Source organism: Rhinoderma darwinii, chromosome 1 (assembly GCF_050947455.1).
Source record: "Rhinoderma darwinii isolate aRhiDar2 chromosome 1, aRhiDar2.hap1, whole genome shotgun sequence".
NCBI classification, from domain to species: domain Eukaryota; kingdom Metazoa; phylum Chordata; class Amphibia; order Anura; family Rhinodermatidae; genus Rhinoderma; species Rhinoderma darwinii.
Genome location: NC_134687.1, coordinates 285,765,880 through 285,781,256, shown reverse-complemented (window position 1 = coordinate 285,781,256; position 15,377 = coordinate 285,765,880). Strand labels below are relative to the sequence as shown.

Sequence of the window (15,377 nt, the reverse complement as noted above, 5' to 3'; positions counted from 1 at the left end):
ATTGCTGCGTATTTTATCACATACTTTGTAAACTTTACAGTTGTGGCATTTCGAGGTACAAATCCAGTATGGAACTGTATCTGAAACATCTTCATTGAAGTCATCTAAAACAGAAACCATAATTTAACATGTGTTATGAAGATAATTTAAGAAAATTATATTTATTAAGCCATTTTTACTTTGTTTTAAGCTAGAACAGGAAGAACATGGGGTTGTGCTGGTAACTTAACCTCTAAAGGACCAAGCCGTTTTTGGGCTTAAGAACCAGACAGATTAGTCGTTCTTGTCCCAGCATTCCAGATCATAAAATTATTTTATTTTTGCTTTAATGTGAGCGAATGAGGCCTTGTTTTTTTGCAGGACATGTATATTTTATTTTTTGACATTTTTGACTATAAATACATTAGTGTTTTATTACTTATATTTTTTCTTTAACCGGTTTATGGTGGACGTTAACGAAGGGTATATATGTAAAAGGATAGGTTGTAACGCACACAGGGATAACAAACATGTGGAGGATACTTCATAGTATATGTATTTTAATAAATAAAAATGTTATTTAAAAAAATTTGTTTTCTTTGACATTTTGTAAAGAAACTTATCTTAATTTTATTATTCTTTATGGGACAAAAAAAAAAAAAAAAAAAAAAGACTTTAAACAACTTTACATTTCATTTTTTCTTTTACTAACAACATGCTGGCCTACTTCTGCATACCAGCATATCGTGCCGGTGAATAGAGCACAGACATCTATTACTGCACACAACAGGTATGTCCTGATAGGCACCTTTATTAGGTGCAGGGCTGTCCCCATGGTGACATCAGCCACAGCGACTACCCCTGCAATGGGGTTTCGTCCCTTGTAGAGTGCTGCAATCATGTTTGATCACAGCACTGCAGGGGTTACCTGCCGTGATTGAAGTTTTCTTTGATCGATGCAGTTGCTGCAGGAGTAGGGTAGTGTACTACAGCCCTGCTCCTGATCTTACGGGCACTGACAGCACGCGCAAGATCATCATGACGAAAATGTACGTCATGGTGCGGCAACAGACAACCTCCCATAACATACATTTTTGTCAGTAGAAAATGTATGGGAGGAAACCTCCAGCTCACCTTAGGGCAAATGGATATCCAATGCCTGCTGCGCACGGATCCTCGTGTCGGCACACGTTGGTAGAAGTGTAGCAAAAGAAGTGGATGAGATCCAGCGCAAAAATATAGGATATTCCAATGATGGGTTTAAAATGGAATCTGGTTCCAATTTTATTGAATAAATGTAAAACCGGGAGTCAGGCTTCCCACAGCGGGTGAGGTGGATGTGAAAAGAAGAAATAGGTGTGTAGCCTACGCGTTTCAGACGAAGTCCTCGTCCTTAGTCATGGCTGAGAATGAAAAGTTTGACAGCCGGGGTTGGAGCTATATCCGGTTCTATGCAGGTGAATTTGATTGCGGTTCAGAGAAATAGACATATGAAACGCAACAATACAATTGATATTAAACAAATAACATATTTTTGGACTTCCGAGTAGTGTGATGTAATGAAACTCGGTACAATTTCTGTGTGGTGAATAAAAAACTAACGAGAAAAACTGAAACCATGTGCCCCTTGCCATTACGTCATTCATTTGAGACGCACTAAAGCCGAGGCAAGCGGCATCACGATCTACGCCTGGTAAGAAAATATTTTATCAGCGTAATTTCTGAAGTATAAATATTTTGATGTCAAATTATAATTACAAAGAAAAATATGTTATTGATCTAGAATAATGATGTTTTATTGAATTAGAACCAGAGATGACTCCTACTTTAATGGAAAAACCCCTGCATGTCATACATATTGTAAAGGAGTGAAAAAATGGTGTGAATACAGTACAAAGAAAAATGCTTAAAATGGATTAAAAGTGACAAACATTAATGTATATATCTATAGGTCTGTACTAGACTGCTGATCAGATATAACACATCTCATATCACATAAAAAAAAAACCTGTAGATATATATCAATTAATTAATTAATTGAAGTGCAGCAAAAAACCTAGTCTGCCGTGGAATTATTGTTATTTTTTGTAGAACAGAAACGATGAATGTAAATATAAAATCCTTCGTGTGTCAATGACATGGCCATGAATGCGATATGTCGCAATATGTATTGGACTATGATGTCATAGACCGACAACCATTGACTATGATTCCCAAGGAAACGAAATCCATAGAATTGGGTTAATAATATGACGATCGATCCATAGCATAAATAGATAACAACCAGTATGAATACAGTAAACATTGTAATTATGGAGAGATAATGAAGTGGGAATACTTTAATTTTGTATATTCGTGTGTGTCCTTCAAGAATTTGGATCATGAATTTCTGGATTTGTGTTCTAATCTCATGTCGACTTTATATATTTATTATTTGTATATATTTTCTGAAACAATGTTTATAATTAGTGGAAATACCGAAAAGCAAACAATATTTGTCAATCAGACAATAGAATATGGGCAACTAATTCTAATGGTGAGAAATAAAGATGGAGAGAAAGGAACTGACCTTAGTGTATTTAAAAAGATGTTATTCTTATTATTTATGTTGATGATTATTGATTCCTATAATTTACATATTGCTTGTATATTGGTAGTGAAACAAGCTTAATTATGATTATGGGCTGGTTATCAAACTATCTATTTGGGTTTTTGGTGTGTAATGTATTTTTTCTTTTTTTCAGTTTTTCAATACCTATCAAGTATGAACTGAAGCGATGTATTTTAAATAATGTGTGAAAGCAGTTTTAGTAGTGAAACATAAGTTCCTTTCTCAAATTCAAACCATGGGGATGTCTCGTATTGAGACGAAAAATCCAAAAAGCTTCCCTTCCCAAAGTTTTGTGCTTCAGATTTCCTCCCCGTTTGGGTGAGTTGACCTTTTCGATGGCATAACATTTCAGGGAATCAGTGGATCTGTTATGATGTTTAATAAAATGTTTGGCTGCATTAGAGGTGTTCAAGATATTAGGGTTCCTAATATAGCCTAGATGTTCCAAAAATCTTAGTTTGAACTTGCGATTGGTGCAGCCAATATACTTCAAATTACATGTTGTGCATTCAAGAATATAGATCACTGATTCGCTGTTGCAATTGATGTAATTTTTTATGGGGAAACTGTGAGTGTCTGAGGAGTCACAGAAATTTTTTGTCGGGGAGGCATAGGTACATGTTTTACATGGATGTGCACCACATCTAAAAAATCCCTTGTGTTCTATCCACATACTTGTGCGTGTGTCTGGTATCAACATAGAAGGGGCTAAAGCATTTCCTATGGTGGAAGCTTTGCGGGCGACTATTTTGCAGCCTTCTTTCAGAATGGCATCTAATGTTGGATCTTCCTTGAGAATAGGTATATGTTTCATGATGATATTTTTGATTGCTGTAAACTGATTACTGTACTGGAGAATAATAACTGGTTTATTAATATCCAATGCTTTATGTTTATTTGTATCAATAAGCATGTCTTCTCTACTTTTTTTAGATATAATGTTAAAGGCTCTCTTGAGTGTCCAATTTGGGTATCCTCTATTATGTAATCTTTGGGAAATTGAGCTTTGTTCCACTGTAAAATTAGGGTTTGTACTACAATTACGTCTAGCTCTATGCATTTCACCGACTGGAATAGAGGTGATCGTTTGCTTTGGAGGATGGTGTTTCCCGAAATGGGCTTACGGTGTGTCTTGGTATAAATGATTTCACCTACAACCCCTTTTAGTTCCAGATCCAAAAAAATTGTATTATTAGAGTGGAAGGCATGGGTGAATTTGAGATTGGCTATGTTTGTATTGAGGTAATCAATAAAAGGGGGGATATCTGAAATTTGTCCTTTACAAATAAAAAGCAGGTCGTCTATGTAACGACCGTACCAATGTATGTATGTGTTGAAGATGTTGTTGTCAGAAAAAATATAAAGTTCTTCCCACCATGCCATTACCAAATTGGCCATGGACGGTGAGAATTTTGCCCCCATTGAAACACCCTTGAGCTGAAGGTAGAATTTTTGGTTAAATAAAAAATAATTATGTTGCATCAAGAAAACTGACACGTCTAGAATATAGAGTTGGAGCTCCTGACTGTAAGGACTATGCTTATGTAAATGATACTCCAGTGCGTTATGTGCTACTGTGTGTGGTATGTTGGTGTATAGTGAAATTACATCACAATTCAACCACACATATTCTTGGCACCAGGATTCTTTTTCAAAGGATCTAAGAACGTCCTGGGTATCTTTGAGAAAGCCTGGAGTATTCATTGCAAGAGGCTGTAGTAGAGAGTCCAACCATTCAGAAAGCCTTTCTAAGAGTGATCCTAACCCAGACACTATGGGTCTCATCGGTGGAGGGTTCAAGTTCTTGTGTACCTTCGGTAGAGCGTGTAAAATGGGTATTGTAGGAAATTCAACATCAATATATACAGACTGTTTCAAAGTGAGGAGACCTTTGTTTAGACCTTCTTGAATTAATTTCTTTATTTTAATTTGGAAATTCTTGGTGGGATTGTGGTCCAAGATCTTGTAAGTATTTGTGTCCGATAACAAGTTGGATACTTCGGTAATGTACATGTCTCTGTTCATAACCGCAATACTTCCTCCTTTATCTGATTTTTTAATGATAAGGTCATTATTATTTTCAAGGGACTTCATTGCTGTAAATAATTCTTTAGATAAATTCTTTGGGTATTTTAGCACTTTTGTGGAGGTGGTGAGAGATTGAAGATCTTTTTCTATGGCCATTTGAAATTTATCCATCGATTCTGTTCTTGATTCCAAGGGATAGAATTTGGGATTGCTGGTTTTCATTTTTGTAGAAATATTGAACTCCTGTGTCTGCGTTTCCGCACTTAAACTTTCCAGATTAATCAACGTTTTCAATTCATCAAAGAGAAAAATCTTAGGATGAGGACCTTCCGCGGTAGTTTCCAATGTAATGGGATTTTGGGTGTCTGAATCTGGCTCCATGTTGTTAATGAAGTGCCTTTTAATAGTGAGGTCTCTAACAAATTTGTTAATGTCCAGGAGTGTGGTAAAAGGATCAAAATTGTAGGCTGGTGCAAAATTAAGTCCAAGCGAGAGCACTTTTTCCTGAGCTGGGGTTAATGTGATAGATGACAGGTTGATGATACTAAGTTGCGGTGTTAGATTCTCCGGTGTCTCAAACGTCGACCTTGATCCTGTTCCGAATACTTTATGTTTTCTCCCCCCTCTTCGGCCCCGTTTTTTGAGGCTTTGGACTGATTTCTGTCCTGATTATAGAATGTTGCTGATCTAGGATTTGGATCCTCACTATCTGAAGTTTCTGCTGACTCCAAATCCGTGGAGCTAAAGCTGACTTTGGAAGTGTTATTTCCTCTATTTCTCCCAAAATTCCGTTTTTTAAGGATGGATTTATATTTAAATTGAGCAGATGTTCTTTCCTCTTTAATCCATGTATACACCTCATCGTTGGCATAATCTCTTGAATCTCGAATAAATTTTCTCTTTTTGACTTCTGCCAATGACTGATTAACTTTGTTAATGTACTGGGACGTACGGGCTTCAAGAGTTACAAAATCAGGTGAGCTGGAGGCTGCATGGATTAGTGTCTCCACCTTTTGTATGTCAGTTTCCAGACTTATGAGTTTAATTTCCTCTTCCTTTGTAATGAGTTCCATTAGTTTAAGGGAACAATTGGTTAATGTTTGATTCCAGTTGTTGAAAAAATCATCAGAATATCTAAAGGAGGGATTTTTCTTTATTCGCAGACCTCTGGGGATCATGTTTTTGGACAGGTAGTTATTTAAGGTTGTTAAATCCCACCACACCTTTGCTTCCTGGATTTTAAGTTTTTCAACTTGATGAAAGAGATTTTTTAGGCTATGGTTATTTTCTCCTAAGTTCTCAATGTTGCCAAAAACCTGAGCCGCCAGATCAGCTCTATTAAAAGTTGCTGCACAGGGCATAGTTCGGTGCATGTTGTTACAGTGTGTCAGCGAATGATGGTCAGTGTTTTGTCACGTGATATAAAAACACACACAATTTTTCAGACCAAGTATAAATACGTCTTCAAAAGCAAAACCTCAGTGGTTAGGTATATGCTTTAACACTTCGTCTGAAACGCGTAGGCTACACACCTATTTCTTCTTTTCACATCCACCTCACCCGCTGTGGGAAGCCTGACTCCCGGTTTTACATTTATTCAATAAAATTGGAACCAGATTCCATTTTAAACCCATCATTGGAATATCCTATATTTTTGCGCTGGATCTCATCCACTTCTTTTGCTATACATTTTTGTCCCCCACCAATCGCTAAAACAAGTAACCAGACACCACACTAAGTCTAGACAGCTGTATCACGGAGCTCCTTAATGTCTGCTCATAAGCGCTGCTGGGTGGTGTAATGGAATTGTGACAGGTTGTTACAACGATCACATGACCGGAGACCACACTAAGTGGTCTCCGGTTGAAGCTCCGTGATACAGCTGTCTAGAGACAAGCTGCATCATGGAGCTAACTGATGCTGGGAAGCGGCAAACAAGCAAACTCTGCAGTACGTTCTGCAACGTCCTTAAGTGCAGACCGCCCGGACGTTTATAGTCTATGGGTGGTACGGAACTGGTTAAACTTCCACAAAACAATACAGCAGTGTACATGTATAGACCGAAGAGAGAATTTAAGTATGTGGAGAATGAATTATGTTAAGTGTGTGCCTTACTTTCAAATAGATGTTTTACTTTAAAGTGAAACTCCAAACTTTCATAATTATTAGGATGGAGCTACTAGAGTAACATGGCACCATGTTAATTCCTGAGTTGTTAGGGACTTGTAATGTACAGAATCCCTTGTAAACTTTCATTTGGGGGGCTATAGTGAATTAATTTACAGTATGGATGCTAAGGAAGCACTCCAATGAATGATCACCCCTGTTTTAACATGAGCAAAGTAGTGTAGCGTTTTGTATTATGGCTTACCTGGTTCTTTTGTCTGTAGCTGCTCCATTTTTGGCCACTCGGGGGACACTTAATCTTCATTCTGACTATATGAATCCTACAGCATCTGCTGTGGAGACCAGAAGCTGGCCTCTCAATGCAAGTCCATGAGAGTCTTGTTGTGATTCTCAGACTTGCGTTGAGAGTTTGACCTCCAGTTTCTACAGTAGTTGTGGGATTCTGAGATTTAGAATAAAGATCATGTAACCCCCAGGCAGCCAGAAAGAGCAGTTACGGATAAAATAGAGAATCGGGTAAGCCAATACACTACATGCTAAAGTGGAAGGGGGGGGGGGGGCGGGCAAATACTTTTTCACAGCGCTGTAGGGTTCACAAAATGTTTCCAAAACTACAGCAATACATTAGTGAAAGGAAATGGATTTTTATCATAGTGATCATTACCTTTGCTTGTAAGCGGCCCCCTAGTGTAGATCTCGCATGGTATATGACAATTAAGACATCTCCTTGCACTGTCACATCTAAAAGGATTTCCGCTTTGCCATCTTCTGATCTGAAGTCTCTATAAATTGCAGATCAAGAACAAACAAGCATTATAACTCCATAGTCACAATAGCAGATAGGGCTAGACCGATATGGAGGGCAAAGGCTCACTGTTATTTCAGGTATATTCTGAGAACACGATGTGCATCTGCTGGAGGAATAACCGTATTTCTGACCACAGTATGGCTTGTATCCTGCAATTTTCAGAAGTAAACCCTTCTCTGCAGGATCCATCTCTAAATGTTAGTTGTTCATGAGCCGAGCTCTAGAAGGGCGTATAATGCGTAGAAGATTATCGCAAATCAGAAGCAGGATAAATCACAGTGTGTACTGTCACCTGTCAATCTGCTTTGTGTAGAAGGATCTGCAGACAAAGACCAATTTAATCGTAGGCCTAAGAAAGATCCAGGGAAACCTTTTCAACTATGGAGTCTCTAGAGAGTCCCTTAATATTGGTGGATTGACAAATATTTAACGCCAAGGGCTCAATAGTAAGGGCAAACAAAACTAGAGAGATGGGGCAGCAATGTCTCGTGCCCCTCCCCAGGAAAGTTTAGTTTAGTTTGAATCCAGGCGTGGGGGATATGTAGAGAAGTCGCACCCATCTTTAAAAGCAGGGGCCGAACTTTAACCTGGCTAAGACTTCCCATAAATATGGCGATTTATCAGTAGAAAGCTTCCCAGCTATCTAGGGAAAGAACATCTAAGGGCTAGTTCACACAGTTTTTTGGAGCTGGTTTTGAGGTCAATGGAAGGTGGAGGCATTTTTTTCCCGCGAGCGGAAAAAAAACCCTTTACGGGGGAAACCAACAAAAAAAAAACAAAAAACCGACATACACTTTCTTCCCGCGGTTACTTCTGACCTCCGATTGAAATCAACAGGAGAAGAAAGTGGTTTTGCCGCGAGAAATTTTCACGCGCGTCGCATGGACCTATATTAGTCTATGGGGCAGTGCAGACAGTTGGGTGATTTTTAGGCAGCATGAGTCCGCTGCGAAAAAGTCACGACATGTCCGTTCTTTGGGCGTATTTCGCGCATCACGCACCCATTGAAGTCAATTGGTGCATGAAAATCACGCATGCCACACGGAAGCACTTCCATGGGACCTGCGTTTTTCGCGCAACAGCTGTCAAACTATGAATGAAAACAGAAAAGCACCACGTGCTTTTCTGTTTACAAACATCCAAACGGAGTGTCATAATGATGGCTTCTGCGCGAAAAGAACGCAGCCACGCATCATATGGTGATGACACACGGAGCTGTTAAGTGCCTTTTGCGCACACAAAACGCCGCGTTTTTTGCGTGGCCAAAACGCACACGCTCGTGTGAATCCGGCCTAAATGGGAGGCGCTTGATGCCTAATCCAGCTGTTCATTTATTTGCAGTCCCATCTAAACTCCAAAAACAGACACTAGAGAGGAGAGAAAGACATTAGATGTAGGTACTAGCTCGATCATGGACGGCCAACCCCGGACAACAAAGGATGTCCATAGAAGCGAGGATAATCTATAGCACTAGATACGTGGGTGATCTCTTCTAATTGCCTGAGGGCCAGCCCACATCAAGGGCTCGGCAGGTGATGTGGATCCATCAACCACATGCAGCTTTGCAGGAAAGATCATTGCATACTGGTATCTCCCTTGTCGTGCAGCTTGGCCCTAACTTGTGCAAATTGGGTACGTTGTTTTCGACCGGTGGCAGAGAAATCCGGACAAGAGATATTAATGTTGTTTAAGAGACCTTTCAGACACACTGCCTTCAAGATGGGATCTTTTTCCCAGAAGTGCAGTAGCCTGGCAATAAGGGGTCTGGGAGGACCAGGAAAAGAAGGAGCCCAGTGGGCACGTTAGATTGGGAAGAATGGTGAAAACACATATGCCTGAAGGGTGTCTTTCAACCACATTTTTCAGGGAAAAAAAAATCCTGCATTAGTGCCTTCAGATTTTTTTCGGCAGGCCCACAAATCGTATATTTTGTTTTAGACGGATCTCAAAATCATCCGAGCGGTAGACCAAGGCTGCCATCTGATACTAGAGTTCCGCAACTTGGGTTGGTAGTGTGTGCTGAAGGTCTACAACTTCCAAAATCCTCCTTTCCACCTCAGAAATGTGGTTACTGAGCTTTTGCATATCGTGTTTAAGAATAACAAAGTCCAGTTTTTTAGCTCATCCACTTTGCTGACAGAGTAATATGTACTCTAACAATACGAATTAATAGCAGCCAAGACCTCCACAATTTTTGGGTCAATGCGGGTTAACTGGTAAGGGGATCTCTGAGGAAAGTGAATCTGGGAGGGACTCACGAAACCCTCAAACATGGCTGGTATACGGGATCTGGAAAATTGTTGAAATTTCTTAGCTGCGTTGTTGCGGACTTGGAAGAGGAGAGCCATTGAAGTTGAGTGTGCATCTCCAAGGGGATCCAGGCAAGGCAAGGCAGAGGGTGTCACTCTTAGGGGGGATTCACACGAGCGTGTATTCGGTCCGTGCGGGCCGCGTGGTTTTCACGCGGCACGCATGGACCAATACAAGTCTATGGGGCAGTACAGACAGTCCGTGCTTTTTGCGCAGCGTTTGTCTGCTGCGCAAAAAGCGCGACAGGTTCAATAACTCTGCGTATTTCGCGCATCACGCACCCATTGAAGTCAATGGGTGCGTGAAAATCACGCGCACCACACGGAAGCACTTCCGTGGGACGAGCGTGATTCGCGCAACAGCAGTGAAAAGGATGAATGAAAACAGAAAAGCACCACGTGCTTTTCTGTTTCCAAGCATCCAAACGGAGTGTCTTTGCGAGGAGCGAACCCCGACAACCGAGGCAAACTTCACCGGGTTCGGCCAAACTCGTTTTGGCCGAACCCGGCAAAAAAATTTCCGGTCCGCGACGTCGGGAGAGATTCACTGTGCATGGTGCTGAAAGAGTTAAACTGTTTCAGCACCATGGACAGTGACTTGCGATCCCAAAATACATGAACCTGTAAAAAAAAACGAAGTTCTAACTTACCGATTACTCCTGTCTCCTTCCTGCAGTCCGACCTCCCGGGATGACACTTCAGTTCAAGTGACAGCTCCAGCCAATCACAGGCCAATCACAGGCTGCAGCGGTCACTTGGACTGCCGCGTCTTCCAGGGAGGTGGGGCCCGATGTCAAGAGAGGCGCGTCACCAAGGACGCGTCACCAAGGACGCGTCACCAAGGCAACGGCCGGGAAGTTCTCGGTAAGTAGGAACTTTATCTTTTTTTTTAACAGGTTTTTCGCTGTTGTGTTCGGCATTCACTGTCAAGGGTGCTGAAAGAGTTAGCTCTTTCAGCACCTTGGACAGTGACGGGCGTCGACAAGCCTCATCTCTATGATGCCGGCTGCGCGAAAATCACGCAGCCGCGCATCAGACACGCATGACACACGCAGCTGTCAAATGGTTTTTGCGCTCGCAAAACGCCGCGTTGTTTGCGCGCGCAAAAACGCAACGCTCGTGTGAATCTCCCCTTACTGTGTGACTTTAGGGCAGCAATTTGGAAGCGGCCAAAGGAGTGCTCACAATGATCACAAGTCAGTGGGTGAGGGGATATCTTTCCAACAGACTGCACTTCTGCAACTAAATGTATAGGAGACCCTATAATCCCTGCTGCAGGTGTTGGAAGGTTGTTACACCCTGTTGGGAGTCTACAGTGAGAGGAGAGCAAGATCCAGGCCCTCAAATCTACTCAAGCACATCGTCGCCATGTCAAATCCCCGCCGATGACCCCACGTTGGGCAGGGATGGTATGGGCCTTGTTTCTGGCAGTTTGTGTCAGGCTGGGTTCACACAACCATGTTACGTCCGTAATGTACGGAACGTATTTCGGCCGCAAGTACCGGACCGAACACAGTCCTGTGAGCCGGGCTCCTAGCATCATAGTTCTGTACGACGCTAGGAGTCCCTGCCTCGCTGCGGGACAACTGTCCCGTACTGTAATCATGTTTTCCGTATGGGACAGTAGTTCCACGGAGAGGAAGGGACTCCTAGCATCGTACATAACTATGATGCTAGGAGCCCGGCTCCCTGCAGTGTGTTCGGTCCGAGACTTGCGGCCGAAATACGTTCCGTCCATTACGGTTGTAACATGCTCGTGTGAACCCAGGAAAAAAAGCTCAAGCAGAGCTGCGGGATATTACCGGCAGATGTACCGGGCAGGAGAAGGCAGAGGCATTAGCGACATCCACTCTTGCTGTCTGAAAGGGTATGGATGCTGAGGCTTTGTTCAAGCACTGGAAAAAAAAAAAAAGTCTGGTTGCGGTTCTGTGCAGGATAGTGGCTGGCAAGTCAGGATGGCGAGTCAGGGCACTTGGGAGCCATGCCCCCATATATGACCGACGAAGTTATTAGAAGTGTGAAGACCATGCAATAAGCCTCACAAGACATTTACCACTGGGAAACCACATGTATTTGTTTTTTCTAATATAATATGCTTACCTCATTTTATCATATTCTTGAGATGTAGTTGCCACTCTCTCATCACCAACATACACTTCACAGAAGGGCCGGCAGCCATTGCGCAACTTGCTGAACAGTGGTACTGGAGTCATAACTATGGCCTTGATGAGAATCTGCTTACTATGAGGAATTATTGGCTCCTCTGCCATCATATCACACATGTATTCTATATATCTAGGAGAAGAAGGAAGATGTTTTTGGCTCATTAGCACGAAATTAGATTTTTTAAGACAAAACAAACAGATATGTTAGAATAGAGCCCAAAGCAAGTAAATACCGTAAATCAGAACAGATTGTATGGGTTTACCCTGAGTGCACATACAAACCAGGAAACCCTGAAACCTCTAAAATGTACACTTTCTTACAGTTGTGCAGTAATTGTTTACATCAAGTTGCTTACTACGTTTAATGGAAATGTGATAAAGAAATAAGTAGACCACAATGTAAATTCCTTGTGCAGAATTCTGCAAATAGCTGTGCAAAAATCATGTATAGCTCCACAATAATTCTCTCTCTCCAATAGTAACACAATTAGTATGATGAGAGGATTGGGCTAGTGGTGACGTGTGCATGTATTTATAAATCCGACCTCAGGCCGGGTTCACATAGAGTTTTTTGCAAGCGGAAAATCTGCCTCAAAATTCCGCCGCAAAATACGCTTTCTCTGCCTCCCATTGATGCCAATGGGAGGTCAGAGGCGTAATCGCGCAAAGATAGGGCATGTCCCTTCTTTCTCCCGTGAGCCGGATTTACCGCTCGCGGGAGAAAACTGCCTCTGCCTCCCATTGAAATCAATAGGAGGCATTTTCGGCCGGTTTTTGAAGAGTTTTGCGGCGCGGTTTCCGCTTCAAAAAACTCGCCAAAAAACTCTGTGTGAACATACCTTAAGTCAGTCTTTTAAAGGGGTTGTCCAGTCATAAGCAATGAATACAAATAGCTGATTGGTGTGGGTCCGACTTCCGGCACCGCTACCGATCAGATGTTTTGAAGGGGCCGCGGCACTCATGTGAGCACTGCTTCCCCTTCATTATGGTCACTGCTCGTACTGTGAACGCCGACACACTTGTAGCGGCGGTTTGCAGTAATACAGACTTACCCCACTCAAACAAATGGGACAAGACGAACATGGTGAACCGCCACTACAAGTGTGTCGGTGATTCACAGTACAAGCAGGCAAGAAATGAATGGGAAGCAGCACTTGTACGCGGGCAACAGCCCCTCAAAACAGCTAATCGGCGTGGGTGTTGGAAGTCAGACCCACACCGATCAGATGTTTATTGCCTATCTTTATGATAGGCCATCAGTTTCTTATGACTGGACAACCCATTTAACCCGTTAGTGACCGGTCCATCGTGTTTCTACGTCGGTCACTAACGGGCCTTATTCCGATGCCATAGACTTTTTACGTTGCGGCATCGGAATAAGTTTACAGAGCAGGGAGCTGTCAAATCTCCCTGCTCTCACCCTTAGTATCGATCTCACCCGTTTAACCTCGCAGATGTGGTGCACAATAGCGAGCACCGCATCTGAGTGGTTTTGGAGAGAGGGAGGGAGCTCCCTCTCTCCCCCACCGACACCCAGCGATACGATCGCCGAGTGTCTGTGTCTCCAATGGCAGCCGGGGGTCTAATAAAGGCCCCCAGGTCTGCCTGGAGTGAATGCCTGCTATATCATGCCGCAGGCATGACCTAGCAGATGCCTGTCCGTTTTAAAAGGACAGGCAGTAATACACTGCAATACAAAAGTATTGCAGTGTATTATAAATGCGATCGCAGAATCGCATATTATAGTCCCCTAATGGGACTACTAAAAAAGTGAAAAAAAAGTTTAATAAAGTTAATTTAAAAAAAAATGTGAAAAAAAATGAAAAACCCAGCTTTTCTCCTTACAAACTGCTTTACTATTAAAAAAACAAAATAAAGTAAAAAAGTTACACATATTTGGTATCGCCGCGTCCGTAACGACCCCGACTATAACTCTATTACATTATTTAACCCGCACGGTGAACGCCGTAAAAAATGGAATAAAAAACTATGGAAAAATTGCTGTTTTCTGTGAATCCTGACTTTAAAAAAATGTGATAAAAAGTGATCAAAAAGTCGCATCTACTCCAAAATGGTACCAATAAAAACTACAAGTCTTCCCGCAAAAAAAAAGCCCTCATAGAACCGCATCGGCGAAAAAATAAAAACGGTATGGCTCTTCAAATATGGAGACACAAAAACAAATAATTTTGAAAAAAAAGCGTTTTTACTGTGTAAAAGTAGTAAAACATACAAAAACTATACAAATTTGGTATCGTTGCAATCGTAACAACCCACTGAATAAAGTTATTGTGTTATTTATATCACACGGTAAACGGCGTAGATTTAAGACGCGAAAAAGAGTGGCGAAATTTCAGGTTTTTTTCTATTTCCCCCCAAATTAAAGTTAATAAAAGTTAATCAATAAATAATATGTCCCCCAAAATGGTGCTATTGAAAAGTACAACTTGTCCCGAAAAAAACAAGACCTTATATAGCTATGTCGACGCAAATATAAAAACGTTATAGCTCTTGGAATGAGACGATGGAAAAACTTAAAAAATGGCCTCGGTCATTAACCCCTTAGTGACCAGCCCATTTTAGGCCCTAATGACCAAGCTATTTTATTCGTTTTTCTATAGTCGCATTCAAAGAGCTATAACGTTTTTATTTTTTCGTCTACATAGCTGTATGAGGACTTGTTTTTTGCGGGATTAGTTGTGCTTTTTAATAGCACCATTTTTGGGTACATATAATTTTTATATTAACTTTTATTAACCCTTTTGGGGGGGGGGGATTATAAAAAAACCCTGAAATTCCGCCATTGTTCTATGCGTTTTTAAATTGACGCCGTTCACTATGCGACGTAAATAACATGTTACCTTTATTCTATGGGTCGGTACGATTACGGCGATACCACATATGTGGCGTTTTTTTTATGTTTTACGACTTTTGCACAATAAAAACACTTTTGAACTAAAATTATTTGTTTTTGCATCGTCGCTTTCCAAGAGCCGTAACTTTTTTATTTTTCCATCAATGTTGTGATTTTTTGGGCTTGTTTTCTGCGGGACGAGACGTAGTTTTGAATGGTACTGTTTTGGGGTGCATGGGACTTATTGATTCATTTTTATTATGACTTTTTTGGGGGGCAATGGAAAAAAATTGCAATTTCGCCATGGTTTTTTGCGTTTTTTTTAACGGTGTACACTTTGCGGTTTAAATTACATATTAACTTTATTAATGGAGTAATTACGGTCGCGGCGATACCACATATGTGGACTTTTTTTTTTTTTTACACTTTTACTAAATAAAACCACTTTTTATGGAAAAAAATGGATTTATTTTTTTACTGTACTTTTTATTAATAA

The 15,377-nt window shown here is 41.2% G+C and overlaps 1 protein-coding gene across 2 annotated transcripts in view; it reads right to left on the bottom strand.

The window, feature by feature from the left end:
- The window catches only part of GAK (cyclin G associated kinase), a 155,052-nt gene that overhangs the window by 80,466 nt on the left and 59,209 nt on the right, over nucleotides 1-15,377 (bottom strand). For both annotated transcript variants that reach the window (XM_075864649.1, XM_075864648.1), the window contains exons 16-18: nucleotides 11,963-12,157; nucleotides 7,410-7,527; nucleotides 25-104 (exon numbers count right to left, since the gene is read on the bottom strand). In XM_075864649.1, coding sequence (XP_075720764.1) covers nucleotides 25-104; nucleotides 7,410-7,527; nucleotides 11,963-12,157 — 393 coding nt within the window. The remainder of the gene's footprint in view (nucleotides 1-24; nucleotides 105-7,409; nucleotides 7,528-11,962; nucleotides 12,158-15,377) is intronic.